We start from the raw sequence: 16,583 nt of genomic DNA, 5'->3' as shown, positions 1-16,583 counted from the left end.
AAGTGGCTTGCCTTGTTTGAAAATGTTCCCGCTATAACTACACCAGTTCATAGAAGTTCCAAATCCTGTGCTTTCCTTCCATTCATCCCCACTGAAAAATAGTTTATTTTTGTCCCCAAAATTTTGAATAAACCCTTGCAATTAAATTCATTCCATTCTACTTTATTAATTTTAATTTAATTTGTTAATTTATTCTATTTTAAATAAATTTGTCATTTCCCGGAAAGCCACCTCGGAATTAAGTCCTCTGAGGCGATTGCAGATGCATCCACGTGTCAGTAATTCTTAAAACATTCCTGAACAAACATAAAACGGAATGCCTTGACGATTGTAAATTGCATTTAAAAAATAATAACAATATGTATCACATAAAACATGTTTTGCACGAATAGCTTCCACTCTTGGTTTTTGCGAATAGGAAAAAAGTTGATGACCTTCAAACGATTTTACGCTTAAATTATAATTGGCCTAAAATCACTTCTGCTTGATAAACTTAGGCACTAAAGGCCAAAACATTTGGCTTAATTCCTCTTTAAACGGGTTCTTGAGCAATCGCTTAATCACCATTATAACTCACAATATATAAAAATAGCTAGATATTTTAGTCCTTTTCAAACTATCTAATTTAAGATTTCACGAATTTCCAATAAATTTCAAATTCAAACGTAAAATATATTGCGCTACGCTATATGAATACCTCTTAAATTCATCATTGAGGTAAAGGCAGAAAAAAACAATTTGGTGTCAATATTTATGTCACAATTTCAAAGAAAGTGACGATTTCAATTTGGAATAGGTACATTCCAAATATCCTCTGGTAAGAATAGGAAATACCGGGTTGCAGGCAGGTTTATGATTCAAACACAATCAGCAATAAAACACCAAAACACTAATCCTAATATGGCAGGGTATCAATGTTTTGATTTCGGCTTCGATTTACTCGACCGTGTCGACGGTTTAATTGTTGTTGTTGATTTTTTAGCACTAATGGAAACCATCACTGGTAATTCTCTTATATTTTCGACCGGTTCGACAATTCGGCCATTGGGTTCATATTCATCATACTTATAAAAACTTGGCCGATTTGTACTGTCATAATCATAGTAATAATAGTCATATTCCAAGGTTGAAGAATTGTCAGAATAGTAGTCATCGTAAGTCACATCTTTGCTTCCAGATGGTACTCGACGGCCAACGGGACGTTGATCGATCTGCTCTAGGTATTCCTGCTGCTTTTGAAGCTGCCTAAGCTGTTGCTTAAGAGTTTCCGTATTCTGTCGCTCATGCTCTCGAAGGGTCTTCTCTTGGTGGACGTCGGATGCACGTTGTGTTTCTTTTAAAAACAGCTCATGCTCCTGAAACACACACAAAAATCGGTTAAAACACAAAAAAAAAAATCGGCAAACTTACACGAGTTAAGTATTGACCAATGCCACATTGATTCTTTTAGACTAGAGTTCTTATAAATAACAGTTCTTAGTTCTACACCGAAAAATTATCTTTTAAATGTTCAAGTTTGCAAACTTGAACATTGCAAACTTGTTTTTAGGACACAGATTAAAAATGAAAATACTAACGCTTGAAATTCCAGAAAATTGGAATTTTAAAATAAATGTCGAAATGTCACGAGGACTTGCAGATGATAGTTTTACAAAAATGGTAATTTCCGACTTTATTTTAGCAAACTACAAACTCGATGGAATATCTGCATAGTTGAAGGGGCAAAAATAAACAAAGTTGCAACTTTTAGCGTGGTGAAGGTTGATAAGAACTAATTATTAGATATATTGGCACACATGAGCAACCCTAAAGGTGAAATTAGATGAGTTTTTCTAGGTGGGGGTCGGAGGTCTCAAGAGTTGACACAACGAAATTTCACATTGAGGCAAAACTGTACAAGTTTAAAAAAAAAAAATTCTTAAAGCCTTGAAAATACATTATTTTTTTTAAACCAGTAAAAATTATTAGCACAATAGTGGCTAAACTTTATGAAAGATTTATCTACAAGACAATTTTATGATCGACTTCCATACTTAGCTTAGATCTTTTAGTAAACTCGTTACCAAACTTCGGATTCTGATCTTTTCATGGTTAATATCTTTTAAATATTACATTATTTATGAATATCTATGAAATTACTAACGTTGAATTACTGACAACAAATAAATATCTCTCTAATTGCTCTAAGCAATTGAATGATAATACGCACATCTTAAGTATTTTCAAACCCGAAGGTATTAACAAAGGATGCTAAACTAACACATTTGCTTGATCTTTTGTAAGCATTAAAGAGTATGGGTAGCTAATAAGAGTGGAAACTGGTGCTAGTAAACGCCAGTATCAACGCCATCTAGCGTTTGGCGACACTTGGTATTTTTCAGTGTAATAATAAGAATAGGTAATTCAATCAGTATAATTGGTAAAAGTATGGTAGTATTAAGTATTATATATCTGTTCCAGACAGAAAAATTATTACAGAGTCTGAAAAATGTCTAGTGTCACCACGTGGTAGATGGTGTTGACAGTTTTTTTTTCTGTCGATACTAGTGCCAGTTTCTACTTTGTAAGTCATCCATATTCTTTGTAGCATACTAAAACAGCTTTAGAAAATGATATAGATCTTCAAGCTAGAAATACTGAGTGTCTTCCCGGTGGAAATTGCAATTTAATTCCTATTAATCTCAAACTCAACACGGATTAACAACGAACCAGGAAAGGTTTCATTAACTAATACCTTGATAAGCAATATAATGATCGATAGAAAATGAATAAATTTCGCGAGTAATGAGTAAAACTATAAGAAATATGAGTATTAACGCCTTAATACTCGTTAACTCTCGCAGGTTCGGTCATTTGCCTCCAATTTCTCTAATCTGATGATGATTGTGCAGAAGTTAATGTACTAAAGGTGCTAGTTGACTGTAGTCTCAAAAAATTAATACAAAATACAATTCGAAGTTAAATTTGAATTATTCCAGCCTTTAATTCGTTCTCACATGGAACAAAAACTTTAATTCTTATTATTAACTTTTTATCGTACCTGGGACGCGCTCGCAAATCGGAAATTAACACTTTAGTTAGAATTACACCATAAGTATATATATATATATATATATATATATATATATATATATATATATATATATATATATATATATATATATATATATATATATATATATATATATATATATATATATATATATATATATATATATATATATATATATATATATATGTATAAGGATTTGGGTGTCAACTCTTCACAAAGCGAAACCTTAAGTTTCAAGATTTAAGAATCTGAATTTCAACGTTTCACAAAACGATTCTTTTAAGTTTCAAGATTTAACTATTTGGATTTCTACGTTTCCAATAACAAAACGTTAAATCTCAAGATTTAAGGATTTGGGTTTCTACGTTTCAAATAACAAAACATTAAACCTAAAGATGTGAGGATTTGGGTTTCTACGTGAGCTCAAGCCAAACTACTGTCACTTTTTTTATAAGAGCTTTCATCTGATAAACCTTGAAAATTTTGACCTACACTTTGAATACTAATTTCTCGTAAGAAAAGACCGAATTTAAACATAAATTTAACCTGTTTTTAGTTTTGACATATGGAGTTAATTTGGGATTCTCTACTATAAAATAAATACAAATAAATAAAGTAAACAATGACTGCAAGTAATGGTAAAAATTATAAAATATTCCAACCGATAGCCATCTGAGAAGAAGCAAAGAAACAAAGACTAACTGCAAAATTTAGAACCGTGCAGTAACAATTTTCGATATTTGAAACAAACTTCAAAATTGTATACGTATTCCAAATTGTCCATTAAAATCTTAGGTTTTAATATTCAGGGAAATAAAATCAAAAATAAATAGACCACTGAAGCGTTATATCGTGCAATATATGCCTAAATTCAAGGCAAGTGTAACGTATCAACGAGTAGTTGACACAAAATTTAGTAAAGAGGTATTTCTTTTGAACGATTGCAATTCTATAACGTAACGAGAGACCATAAACCCAAATGCTCCCCACGAGACCCTCTCTGTATCTTGAACTTGCACATACAACCTTCTTTAGTTGTCCCCTCCCCCTCCTAGGTTTGTCGATAGGACCCTATCCAGGAAATATCAAGAAATTCGGACATAAAAACTTGCTGCTTCTGCAGTCCCCCCTCTCTCCCCCAGAATAGTACACTTATTCTCCTATAGGGGCCAAGCATATATATATATATATATATATATATATATATATATATATATATATATATATATATATATATATATATGTATGTATGTATACATACATATATATATATATATGTGTGTGTGGGGGGGTGGGGTGGAGGTTAGATTTTCAACCTTCCTTCATTCTTATATGGATGGAGCAAAACACAATTCGATTCGCATGCTTTAGTCATTATACTGCCCACGCATTCTCTGAAACTACTATTCTTAATTTTTTTATTTTTTCCTGCTGCTTCTTTTCTCAAACGACTTATACATGGTTCATCAGTATTTTACTACATTTTGTTTTGGACACCGATTTTATTTGCTGCTTCATACCTTCAGCCTTCCTGATTGTTCATCATAAATTTCCTGTAACTGTTGCTTCTGCTTTTGTTGAGCCCTTCTTTGGTTTTCATACGGTGATTCAGTGAGGCCACCTATACTATTTGAGGCCAATGAACTTTTCAGCTTAGGATACCATTTAACTGAGAGACTGCAGTCAACATCAAACCAATTGGCACAAATGAAGTTCTCCTGATCAAATACAGTGTCATTGGGACACATGAATTTGAAGTCGCGTATCTGAAATTTCAGACGAATTGCTATATGTATATTATACAGTATAGTTATGTTATTTTATAAAAATAGTAGTTATTCGAAAACCCCATATGATGAGAGGCATGCATTATTCATTGCAATATATATAAATTCATATGAACAACAGAGCAGAGTAATCTTAGTATGTGTTAATATAAAGATTAATAAGAATAATCTGACTCAGAAAAGGACGAACTTGACATGCGAAGCTGGAATTTCAGTTTACAACAGTCCTAATTTGAAATCCAAATCGAGCAGAAATATATTTTTAAAATAAATAAATACAATTGAGTATGGGAAGGAACTCTTTCTCAGTTTTTGCCCAAATTTAAAAGTTAGGCTCATTATTTTTAGAATTTATTTTAACATATTATAATTCTTTAAATTTAATGATTTTGTCCACTATAGACAACTTCAGTTTGAAATGAAGACATTCTGATATTTTTCCCGTTCCGGTTTCTTTTTTATTTCTTCGTTTTAAAGGTTCCCAAGATCCTTAGATTTCTTCTTTTTTTTGTCTCACGTTTTGTTGGTTGCAAAATTATTTAAAATTTAGAGCTTCGTCAAAAATAATTTTTGTGGATTCCAGAAGCTTGAAAAAACCTTTGTTGTAGTTTTTACATACCACTGTAAGGGTTAAACTGAAAAGGGTAAAGCGTTTTGAACTTACAAAAGTAACCTTTGAAAGCCAGATTTTTGCTACACTTACAAAACATAATAAACAGAGCTCAAACAAAATTATGATTCTCTAACCTTCAGAATGAAGCAAAAGTCTGATAAACAGTTTATAATCACTTTATTTATGATGCAAGCTAATTGTATACTTGAATTCAGACACAATAATACGCATGCAAGTCTTAAGCCTAACAGGAGGCCAAACTTAGGCCAAACAAAAAACATGTGTATTTAATTGCAGATCAAAGCTGGTTAAGCACTGGAAACAAAGAGCGATCCTCGTGACAAGCAACTAGAGTTTAATTTAAGTTTCTCAGTACAGTAACTTAACCAACCAAGGTTTGAATTTAGTGGCTTATATTTAAAAAGGAAAATATTTTCGTAATTAACTTTTAGCCTACTGTTAACATAAACATAAATAACAGTTGTGATTCCAAAACCAGAGTGAATATTTTTTTTTCTTTTGGCAGATTTTTTTGAGCGTATATTTTAGTTTTCCCTTATGAGGGGCTGGAAGGAAATTCCACAAAAAGGGGAGGTGTAAACCTCTAATTAAATATTTTCCACAATATAATGGTAGGCTTTTACACTTCTCCACCTTTTAATTCTAGATATTGCACCAAAAAGTGTTTTTTGGTGCCAAATGGAAATTTACGATAGTGTTACAAAGACTAATCAAACAGCTCGTGGTAACAAACTGTAGTAAGGAGCGACCCGGCTCAATAGTAACCAAAACTGTAAAAATGCAAGTTCAATACCAGTAGTTACACCAAAAGAATTGCATTTTTATGCTGATTTTAAATATATAAGTTTCATCAAGTTTAGTCTTGTACACCAAAAGTTACGAACCTGATAAATTTGCCTTATTTTAGAAAATAGGGGAAAACGCCCCCTAAAAGTCATTGAATCTTCGAAAACCATCAAATTCAGCGTATCAAAGAACCCTAATGCAGAAGTTTCAAGCTCCTATCTGCAAATATTTTGAACTTTGGATTTTTTGCCAGAAGACAGATCACGGATGTGTGTTTATTTTTTTCTCCCCAGGGGCGATCGTATCGATCCAGTGATCTTACAATGTTGTGAGAGAGCTCATTCTAACGGAAATTAAAAGTTTTAGTGCCATTTTTAAGTGAACAAAAAATTGGAGGGCACCTTGGCCCCCTCCCACGATCATTTTTTCTCAAAGTAACCGGATCAAAATTTTGAGATAACAGTTTTGTTCAGCATAGTCGAAAAACCTAATAACTATGTCTTTCGGGATGAATTAATCCCCCACAGTCCCCGGGAAGGGGCTGCAAGTTACAAACTTTCACCATTGTTTACATATAGTAAGGGTTATTGGGAAGTGTGCGGACGTTTTCAGGGGGCTTTTTTGTGAACGGGGGGATTTGGATGGGGGAGGGGGTTTCGTGGTAGAATATTTCCATGGAGGAATTTATCATGGGGGAAGAGAATTTCCTTGAAGGGGCTGCAGGATTTTCTAAGATTATTAAAAAAAAAACAATGAGAAAATAAATAAAAAAGATTTTATCTGGAAGTAAAGAGCAGCATTAAAACTTAAAAAGAACATAAATTATTAGGTAAAAAAGGGGGTTCATCTCCTCCACAATACCTCGTTCTTTACACTAAAGTATTTTTAGTACGACCTTTGTGATTCAGAGGTGAATCTTAAAGAATTGAGACAAAATTCAAGCTTTAATGTAAAAAGCAAGGTATTGACGAGGGGGCAAACCCCCTCTAAACGTAATAAAAATATACAAATATGGAAGCTTGTTACGTAAGTTAATTCGTAAGTTACGTATATTTATTACTAATAAAACGTTCGTAAAAAATAAAAAGTTCTAGTTGCCTTTTTAAGTAACCAAAAACTGGAGGGCAACTAGGCCTCCTCCAACACCTCTTTTTTGATAAAGTCGTCCGATCAAAACTATGAGAAAGCCATTTAGCCAAAAAAAATATGCAAATTTTGTTTTAATTATTCCTCTGCGGAGAGCCAACATCAAATTCCTTAAAGGGTGTATTATAAGGTAATGCAGTATATATTAGAAATTGATCATGAATTCGAAATTACTTACATATAAAGCATTATCTTGAGATCGCTTGTTCATTATTGTAATTCTGTTTCAAAAGTGTTAGTTTTCTATCAGAGATGAACCTTTCATACAAAAATTCCAATGAAATAGAAAACTCATATTTCAACTGTATTTCAATTTACCATGGGAGTGCATATGGTCATGCTACTTATATGAATAATTAAAACAACATTTGCATATTCAATTTACTTTGTTTTGGCTGAATGGCTTTCTCAAAATTTTAATGGAACGAATTTGAGAATAAAGGAGCGGGGGAGAAGGCCTAGTTGCCCTCCAATTTGCTTCGTTACTTTAAAAGAGCACTGGAACATTTAGTTTTGTTTACGAACATTTTCATTAGTAATAAATATGCGTAACTTACGATTTAACTTTAGAAACGAATTTCTATATTCGTATATTGTCATTATGTATATGAGGGGGTTCGCCCCTCGTCAATACCTCGCTCTTTGCGCTAAAGTTCGAATTTTGTTCCAATTCCTCAAGAAGAGTCACATTGAGTCACAAAGGGCTTAATTAGACTAAACAGCTCTTATGAAATTACTAAAAAAAATAGCATAAAGAGCAAGGTACTGAACTGACGAGGGGGCTAAACCTCTTATAAATAATAATTTCTGGTCATTAAGTTTTAATGTTGATCTTTACTTTCAGTGGAACATTTTAAATTAAATTTCTGATAATTTTTTTTTATGCTGTGGAATCCGTCACTCCCCTCATGAAAAATTCCCTCCCCCCTGAAAAATTCCTCAATGGAAGATCCTCTCACGTAACCTTCTCCCCCCGACCTCCCATAGAAAATATCCTCCCCCCAGAAACCATCTGTATACTTCCCAATATCCAATACTACGTGTAAACAAAGGGCAAAGTTCACAACTTGCAGACCTTCCCCCGGGTACTGTGGGGGGGGGGGGGGGTTAAGTCGCCCTCAAAGATAAAGTACTTAGATTTATCGACTATGTTCAACAAAATGGCTATCTCAAAATTTTGATCAGGTGATTTTGTGCAAAATGAGTTTCGGAGGGAGCCTAGTTCCCCTCCAATTTTCGTCACTTAAAAAGAGCACTATAAATTTTAATTTTTAGTTGAATGAGCCATCTCTTAATGCTTTATGATTACTGGGTCGATATGATCACCCTTGAAAAAAAAAACAACAACAAATAAACAAAATCTTTCATCTGGCAAAAAAAATTCAAATTTTTGCAGATAGGAGCTTGAAACCTTTACATTAGGGTTCTCTGATACGCTGAATCTGACATGTGATTTTGCATTAAGACTATACTACCTTTAGGGGGTGTTTTTCTCTCTCTTCGAAAATAAGGAAAATATTCTCAGACAGATAGCTTTTGATGGGTAAGACTAAACTTGATGAAATTTATATATTTGAATTCAACATAAAAATCTGATTCTTTTTATGTATCTATTGTTATTAAAATTCCGTTTTAAAGTTCCGGTTACTGTTTAGCCGGGTCGCTCCTTACTTACAATAAAATATAAAATATATTACTTACAATAAAATATAAAATATATGTATTACTTACAATACATATAAAATTCGACAAGTTGTGGATCCAAGTGAGTGGGACTTATCCATTAACCGCCTCCTGGCATGGGTGAAGTTTAAGTTTGTGCAGATTTCCACAAAGAAACCTAAGTTAATCACGGGCCAGACTGGGCCGTGATCTAAAGATAACTTTCGTAGGGAATCTTGCGAATAAAATGTAGGTATAAATATTGATCTTCCTCTGATTTTGCAATTACCACTAACTTTGTAAATTTTTGTGGTTTAACGCACTCTTTTGTGAAACCACAAAGGTATAAAAATTGCTAATAATTTGGGATTTGTTGATGATTATTCACACAGTTACATAAATATGAGCAAGGTCAAGTTCACACCTAGGTCGTGACAGGAACTAAATTTACTTTTACGATCCACCGCAATTGATTGCAATTTTAATTTGGAGTTTAAAGGCGCTTCAAGGCAAATGAAGCGCTATATTTTCATTGAGATTTTTTTTTTATTACGTTGATTTTTATTATTACTAACATTTGGATTCAGTTTTACAACAAGCGATTATTATTATTATGTGGAAGAAAAATTCAAGATTGTGATCAAAATTGAAATAAAAACTATAAACTGGTTAGTTAGCGTGAGTCTAGACCCTTGATTTCCAACGTGAGGCGCAGGCCCCTCCGGTGGGGCATGACAATATTTTAGTGGGTCATGGGGAGGACGTGCACCCTTAAGCTGATAATACTTTAGAGGCTTAATTTTGAAAAAAAGCATTGTTCATGTGACTGATATTACGTTCATATTCATTTATAAAAAAGCAAAAAAAAAAAAAAAAAAATACATGATAGCGCTGCGATTACGTCGTACATTGTATATAAGGCCATATTTTTTTCAGACTATATTTTTCATTAGTATAAAATATGCTTAGAGGACGCCCGATAAGAGATACCAAGTTAAGGGTCTTTTAAGCTTCCTTCAGGTGAAAAAAAATACAAAATTTTGAAAAAAAAATTTAGGAATCATGGGGGGGGGCAGTCTAGGTTGACTTTCATTTTGCACTTAGGACAAAAGTGTTAATCTGTAAAACATTACAACAGTAATTATGAAGTAAGAAATTGGTACAGATTACTGGCAATTGCTAATTTACTTTTTAAATTAATATATCAAGATATATACGTAGAAATCAAATATAGTAAATTTACCTAAGGAATATAAATAATAAAGTGCGAACCAAACTTCCAAAAACGCAAAGTAAAAATAAAAAATGTGAATAAATAACTTAGAGAGCTTGTAAAAAGTATATTTTTTAGAAGTTTCTCAAAACAAACAAGGTTTTTTATCGGATAGAAGAAAATGATCTAAAATATAAAAACAGGTTATTAGCGTAAATCTAATAGAACCCGACACAATCTGCTTTTAAAACTTGTTGTAAATAATAGATCTACATTCCAGTGTCAATTGTTTCCCTTTTCGAAAATAGCGACGAAGACCACACTGCCTTTCCACAACAAACAAACACAAAATAGGAACAATAGGGAAAATCTTTTCAAGACAGAAGAAATCAATTCAGAGAATATTTCGGACCTATATCCAAGGGCCATCTTATAGGAAGACAGTCTTCCTTTTCTCCTTCTGTCTTCCTTTTTTTTTCTTTTTTTTCCTCTTCCTCACATATGTGAACGATCTCTACCGACTTTTTAACACCCCAATTAACATTGTTTGCTGTGGATTGTGTCACAATTCTTACTCTCAGAGTACGTTGGTGTTCACACCTAATAGTCAAGAAGAATTAATAGCATTTGCAGATGACACTACTTTAGGTGCTGCAGCTCCGGATGAATCATCTCTTATTCTAAATCTTCAAGCAATGACTGAGAAAATACTCTTTTGGTTTGACATAAATCAACTAACTTTAAATGTAAAAAAATCCTACCTTCTTATTTTTTCTCGTGAAGGTGTGAGCTGCCCCACAATTACTGAGCTTCATACACCAAGAGGCTCCATAAGTCGTCCCCCGGATCGATATGTGTGATTCCTGGGAGTTCTTTTGGATGAAAATTTATCATTTAAGTGGCATGTTCAAATAATAATAGTGAAAATTTCCCGTGGACTTGGGATCATCCGAAAATTAAAGCGTTTATTCCCTTTCCCTATCCTCCGTCTTTTATACTTTTCTCTGATTTACCCTTATATATGTTAATGTTCGTCTGTGTGGATGTCCACATTTCCCTCGGTACTTGCTCCTATTCACAATCTTTATGAGAAAGCGGCAAGAATTTTCCAGTCGGCTACACACATTCCTCTTGACCTCCTCAAAATTAAAGATATTTATGTTTTATCTCTATCTTCGTTGGCATATCAATATTTCCAGAGAGATCTCCCATGTTGTTTTTCGGGACTGCTTAAACTAGTAGGGGAAGTAAATTTATATTTCGTTCGTAACCGGGAGGATGTGATGATTCCAGCTAGTCCCTCGGTTCGTTCAGACTTCGGCCTGGCTGTGACTGTGGGACATGCTTGGAACTTGGTTCCCGCTGAGATCCGGCAGTCACGAACACTTGGCTCCTTTAAGAGACAGATGAAAAGTTTCTTATTAAAGGCTTCTTATTAAATGTTTCCTATGGTTTATTTATTATTTTTTTTTTCCTTTTTTTGGGTTGTTGTTTTGTTGGTGTTGTATCCTCGATGACGCGTGAATTTTAATTTGTATTTTATTATCGGGTGATGTGAGGGTCGCTGTTTCGTGGGGACTGCCGGTGAGTTGATTTCTTTTCCTTACATATTTATATTTAGACGTTGTTTAGTATGTTTATGACAAGTTTTTATGATTCTTTATTTATTGTATGCCGTTTCCCAAATAACGGGCCATTGAGCCCTTTGGGATATTATTTTTGTTATTGTTATTTTATGAAAATAAATAGAACTTGAACTTGAACTATTCCTCTACAGAGAGCCAAAATTAAAACATGCATTGATTCAAAAACGTTCAGGAATTAAGTAAAAAAACAAGTTTTTTTAACTGAAAGTAAGGAGCGACATTAAAACTTAAAACGAACAGAAATTACCTCGTATATGAAAGGGGCTGCTTCCTCATCAACTCCCCGCTCTTTACGCTAAAGTTTTTTTACTGTTTTAAAAAGAAGAGTTGAGAGAAAGAGTCAAAGTTTAGCGTAACGAGCTGGGCGTTGATGAGGAAGCAGCCCCTTTCATATACGAAGTAATTTCTGTTCGTTTTGAGTTTTAATGTCGCTCCTTACTTTCAGTTAAAAAAAACTTGTTTTTTTTTATTGGATATAGGCCGAAATATCCACTGAATTGATTTCCACTGTCTTTAAAAGATTTTCCCTATTGTTTCTACTTTGTGTTTGTTTGTTTCCCTTTTCTTTAGGAGGGAAGAGAGGGGTAAAGTTAAAGTACAAAATTTTATTTTCAAATTAAGACGAGGATTTTAATGACTAAACATTAAAACAGTACTGCTGAAACAAAACAATTGGCAAATATTATAAACAATTTCTATTTTATTCATAAAAAAATATATGTTAAGGTATATTCATAGAAACCAAATATAGTAAATTTATCTGATGAATAAGAACAAAGCAATAAAATCGTCAGAAAAGTAAAATAAAAAGCGTGATTAAATACTTCGTATCTTAAGGAGACTGTCAAATAAATTCATTTTCCGCACAATTTCTTACAGAGAAGAACTTTTTAATAGATAGAGTAATGTTATTTTATACAAAAGATTCTGAATTGCTTGTTGCATCTGCTGTGCATGAACGTTTTTTACGTTATGCACAAAAACATTTACGTTAAAAACATTACGTAACATTTTACGTTAAAAAAAGAAAGAAAACACAGTAGTGCGAACTCAAATCCCAAGCCAGAACTCAATTCCAACCCAGTAAGGAGCAATTTCCCGGAACTACTTGCGATTGTGGCTTCCATTGAAGGAGACGGGGATGTTGGTCAACAGAATGACTAAAATTGAAATTTATTTATTGTTCCCGTCGTCGATACCGACTTCTAAGCACACCAAATGTGTTCCTGGCTTCTGACTCATGACTAATCTAATTCCGTAAGATATTTTTTCGGGGATGCTAATCTGTGAATAATATTGAGATCCGAGCCAGTAAGGAGGAGTTTCCCGGAACTACATGCGATTGTGGCTTCCGTTGAAGGAGACGAGGATGGTGGTCAACAGATGACTAAAATTTAAATTTGTTTATTTTTCCCATCGTCGATACTGACTTCTAAGCACACTAAATGTGTTCTTGACTTCTGACTCATGACCAATCTAATTCTGTAAGCTATTTTTTTTTCAGGGATGCTAATCTGTGAATAATATTGATAAAACTTCATGTAAAAAGTCTACCCTCTAGCCCGCTTAAGGACGTGGCATCCTTAGTTTAGGAAATTCTTATATAAATAATGCGCTATGAAATTATGGGGCAATACCCTTTTCACCTTGACCAGATTTATAATAACTGTTTTAAAATCCATTATGCACAGATAATTTAAACTTCTAACCTTACAAACAATTTAAGGAAATGCTTTATGCATGACTTAATAAATTTAAAGAAGTTACGATCGTGTCACAATCTCAACAGATATTTCTACCCAAGCTCGCACTGGTGTCGTGACGGGGCGTGGCTTTTTGAGTACATTTAATGGAGATCAACCTCCGGTCAAAAAATCTTCATAGAAGGGATTTTTATAGATCATCACTGACCTTCAAAAAAGGTCAATTTTCTCATTGCTTCCCAAATGTAGTAAAAGGTCATGGTATTGTGATGAAATATAAAACCATATCAGATTTAGAAAATTAAATTTTCATTTGCAGAGTCATCACCACAAGCTTATTTTAGGGATTGCATTTTGGTTTCAAACAACTTTAAAAACAGCGAAAATGACGTTTAAAAACGTTGACAACGATAGATGGCCAAATTAGACGAGTTTTCGGTCCTTATCAACGTGCTGAAGGTTAAACTCCCTGGTTTGTCCGGTTAACAGCTTGTCGAAGGTGTTGCAAGGTCGTTGGAATTTTCGACTCTTCCCTTTTAATCGTCTTGGCGACAATCACCTCCTTTCATATACGCTTATGTTAAAAATCATTCTAATAGTTATCAGAAGAGACAGTGAATGTTTAGCAAGAAGAAAAGATTTTGCCAATTATTCTTAATATTTCTTTTATGATTTTTTTTTCTACAAGGCACATCATTAAAAGTAGTAATAAAAATACCAAATGGGTTGCATATTTTCTTCTGTAGATATGTTTAATTTTTGCTTCCAACCCTGTGTCCGGTCCTTTTCCTTCCTAATGTCTTTAGTATCACCATACTTTCCCCAGGAATTAGGAACTAACTTAGGTCTAAACTTGATAACGTCTTCCTTTGATTTAGTCCCAGTTCTTTTTTTTTACCACTTCCTGTTATGACCCTCTCAAGCATTAATTTATAATGTAGAATTTTAGCTTATGTTTATTAATATACTTTAGTTATTTAGCAAGTGCAGTTCTTTCGTCATTGTTCCATTCAAATCGCCCTCATCTAATTTGCGTAATACTATAACAGAGATGTCACTCCAGTTTTCTTTGGGGAGTCCTAAGAGTCAACATTTCTACAAGGATAAGCTAAGACAGAAAAAACACGATTCAAGTTCCCTTTTAGCCTTAAGGAGGATTAAAAAAAAACAGCCTCATCCTCTTCTCCCAACTAACGGCTTTACAGATATGCATTTTAAACTCTTGGCCCTATACAAAGGGGTACAGAAAATCACATACAAATCAGGATTATAATAAATGATGTATGAAGGGTGTGAGGAAAAAGAAAGAAAGTGGAAGACAGGGAGAGAGAGAGAGAGAGAGAGAGAGAGAGAGAGAGAGAGAGAGAGAGAGAGAGAGAGAGAGAGAGAGAGAGAGAGAGAGAGAGAGAGAGAGAGAGAGAGAGAGAGAGAGAGTTGTTGCTTACGAACTTCAGTCAGTTGAAATTTCTCAGATCAATTTGGAGATTTAGCTTGCCTTAGGACAAAAAAATAAAATACTTACATCAGTTTCATCAACTTGTACACAGACGTGGAACATTTGACATTCGGCATCGATGTCTGCATAATAGCCACCGATTACCTTCTCTTCGCAAGAAAAAGGAGTGTCAGGCATATTCTCATGATGGTAATTAGGGGGTCGTTTCGGCTCACAAGAAGCAGAAGGTAGAATACAAATAAATATTACGCCTAAAGCATAAACAAAATCATCAATAAACGATAGAAGAAATATAGCGCTTCGAAATTAATGCAACACCTTGCATAAAGCGAATATTCTTGTTCTTCAGATGTTGTATAGAAAACCTTGCATGAACAAGTAAAGTGGAAACCATGAGCTGTTGTAACAAAAATAAGTATCCAATAACGGAGTTCCTAGGTTGACATTCTAAAATCGAATTTTAGCCAATAGCAACGGTGTTTCTTTCATATTCTATCCCCTCAGCACTAGCTGCTTATAGATGATCGTAGGGTGGTGATTAGATACTCATTTGAAAGGTAATTTGATAGACGGTACGATTTTTTTTATTTTTAGTAATCAAACAGTTATGATTACTGACTGTAAGTAAGGAGTGACACGGCTCAATAGTAAAGTTGACAGTTGACATTCTAAAATTCGAAAGAAATCGAATTTTAGCCAGTAGCACGGGTGTTTCTTTCATATTTTATCCCCTCAGCACTAGCTGCTTAATAGATGGTCGTAGGGTGGTGATTAGATGCTCATTTGAAAGGTAATTTGATTGACAGTATGATTTTTTTTTTAGTAATCAAACAGTTCATGATTACTGACTGTAAGTAAGGAGTGACACGGCTCAATAGTAAACGAAACTCTAAGAAACAGAGCTTTGATAACAATGGAACCATCAAAAGAATCGAATTTTGATGCTTATTCAAAATATGTAAAATTCATCAAATTTAATGTTACTCATCAAAAGTTAAGAGCCTGAGAAAGTTTAACCAATTTTTGAAAAAGGGGGGAGGCATCCCCAAAAGGTCAAGCGACCTTAATGAAAATGACACGATCAGATTCAGCATACCAGAGAGCCCTAATGTAGAGGTTTCAAGCTCCTATGTGCAAAAATGTGGAATTTTGCATTTTTTGCGAGAAGAAAGATCCCGGATGCATGTTTAATTGGTTTCTTCTGCATTTTACTTTCTCCCCACGGGTGATCGTGTCAAACAGGACTCCTGAATCACAAAGGCTGTTAAATTAGAATAATAAACTCTCTTAAAGTTCGAAAAAACTTTAGCTTAAAGAGCCAGGTATTGAGGGGAGGACGACCCTCCTCATATACGTAATAATTTCTGTCCGTGTTAAGTCGTAATGTTGCTCCTTACATTCAGTTGAAAAACTTGTTTTTTATAAATTAATTTAGATTAAAGAAGCAATGGCAAAGATTAATATGGACAAAGAAATGTGTCATGACTTTTTTTTTAGT

The 16,583-nt window shown here is 33.7% G+C and overlaps 1 protein-coding gene across 2 annotated transcripts in view; it reads right to left on the bottom strand.

The window, feature by feature from the left end:
- Nucleotides 1-317: 317 nt before the first annotated feature.
- LOC136033128 (uncharacterized) overlaps nt 318-16,583 on the bottom strand; it is a 52,002-nt gene continuing 35,736 nt past the window's right edge. For both annotated transcript variants that reach the window (XM_065713763.1, XM_065713764.1), the window contains exons 3-5: nt 15,152-15,336; nt 4,573-4,818; nt 318-1,355 (exon numbers count right to left, since the gene is read on the bottom strand). In XM_065713763.1, coding sequence (XP_065569835.1) covers nt 912-1,355; nt 4,573-4,818; nt 15,152-15,336 — 875 coding nt within the window. In that variant the 3' untranslated portion in view covers nt 318-911. The remainder of the gene's footprint in view (nt 1,356-4,572; nt 4,819-15,151; nt 15,337-16,583) is intronic.

The sequence above is a fragment of the Artemia franciscana genome, chromosome 11 (assembly GCF_032884065.1).
Source record: "Artemia franciscana chromosome 11, ASM3288406v1, whole genome shotgun sequence".
NCBI lineage: Eukaryota > Metazoa > Arthropoda > Branchiopoda > Anostraca > Artemiidae > Artemia > Artemia franciscana.
The sequence above is the reverse complement of the archived record's forward strand: the minus strand, read 5'-3'. Positions and strand labels throughout refer to the sequence as shown.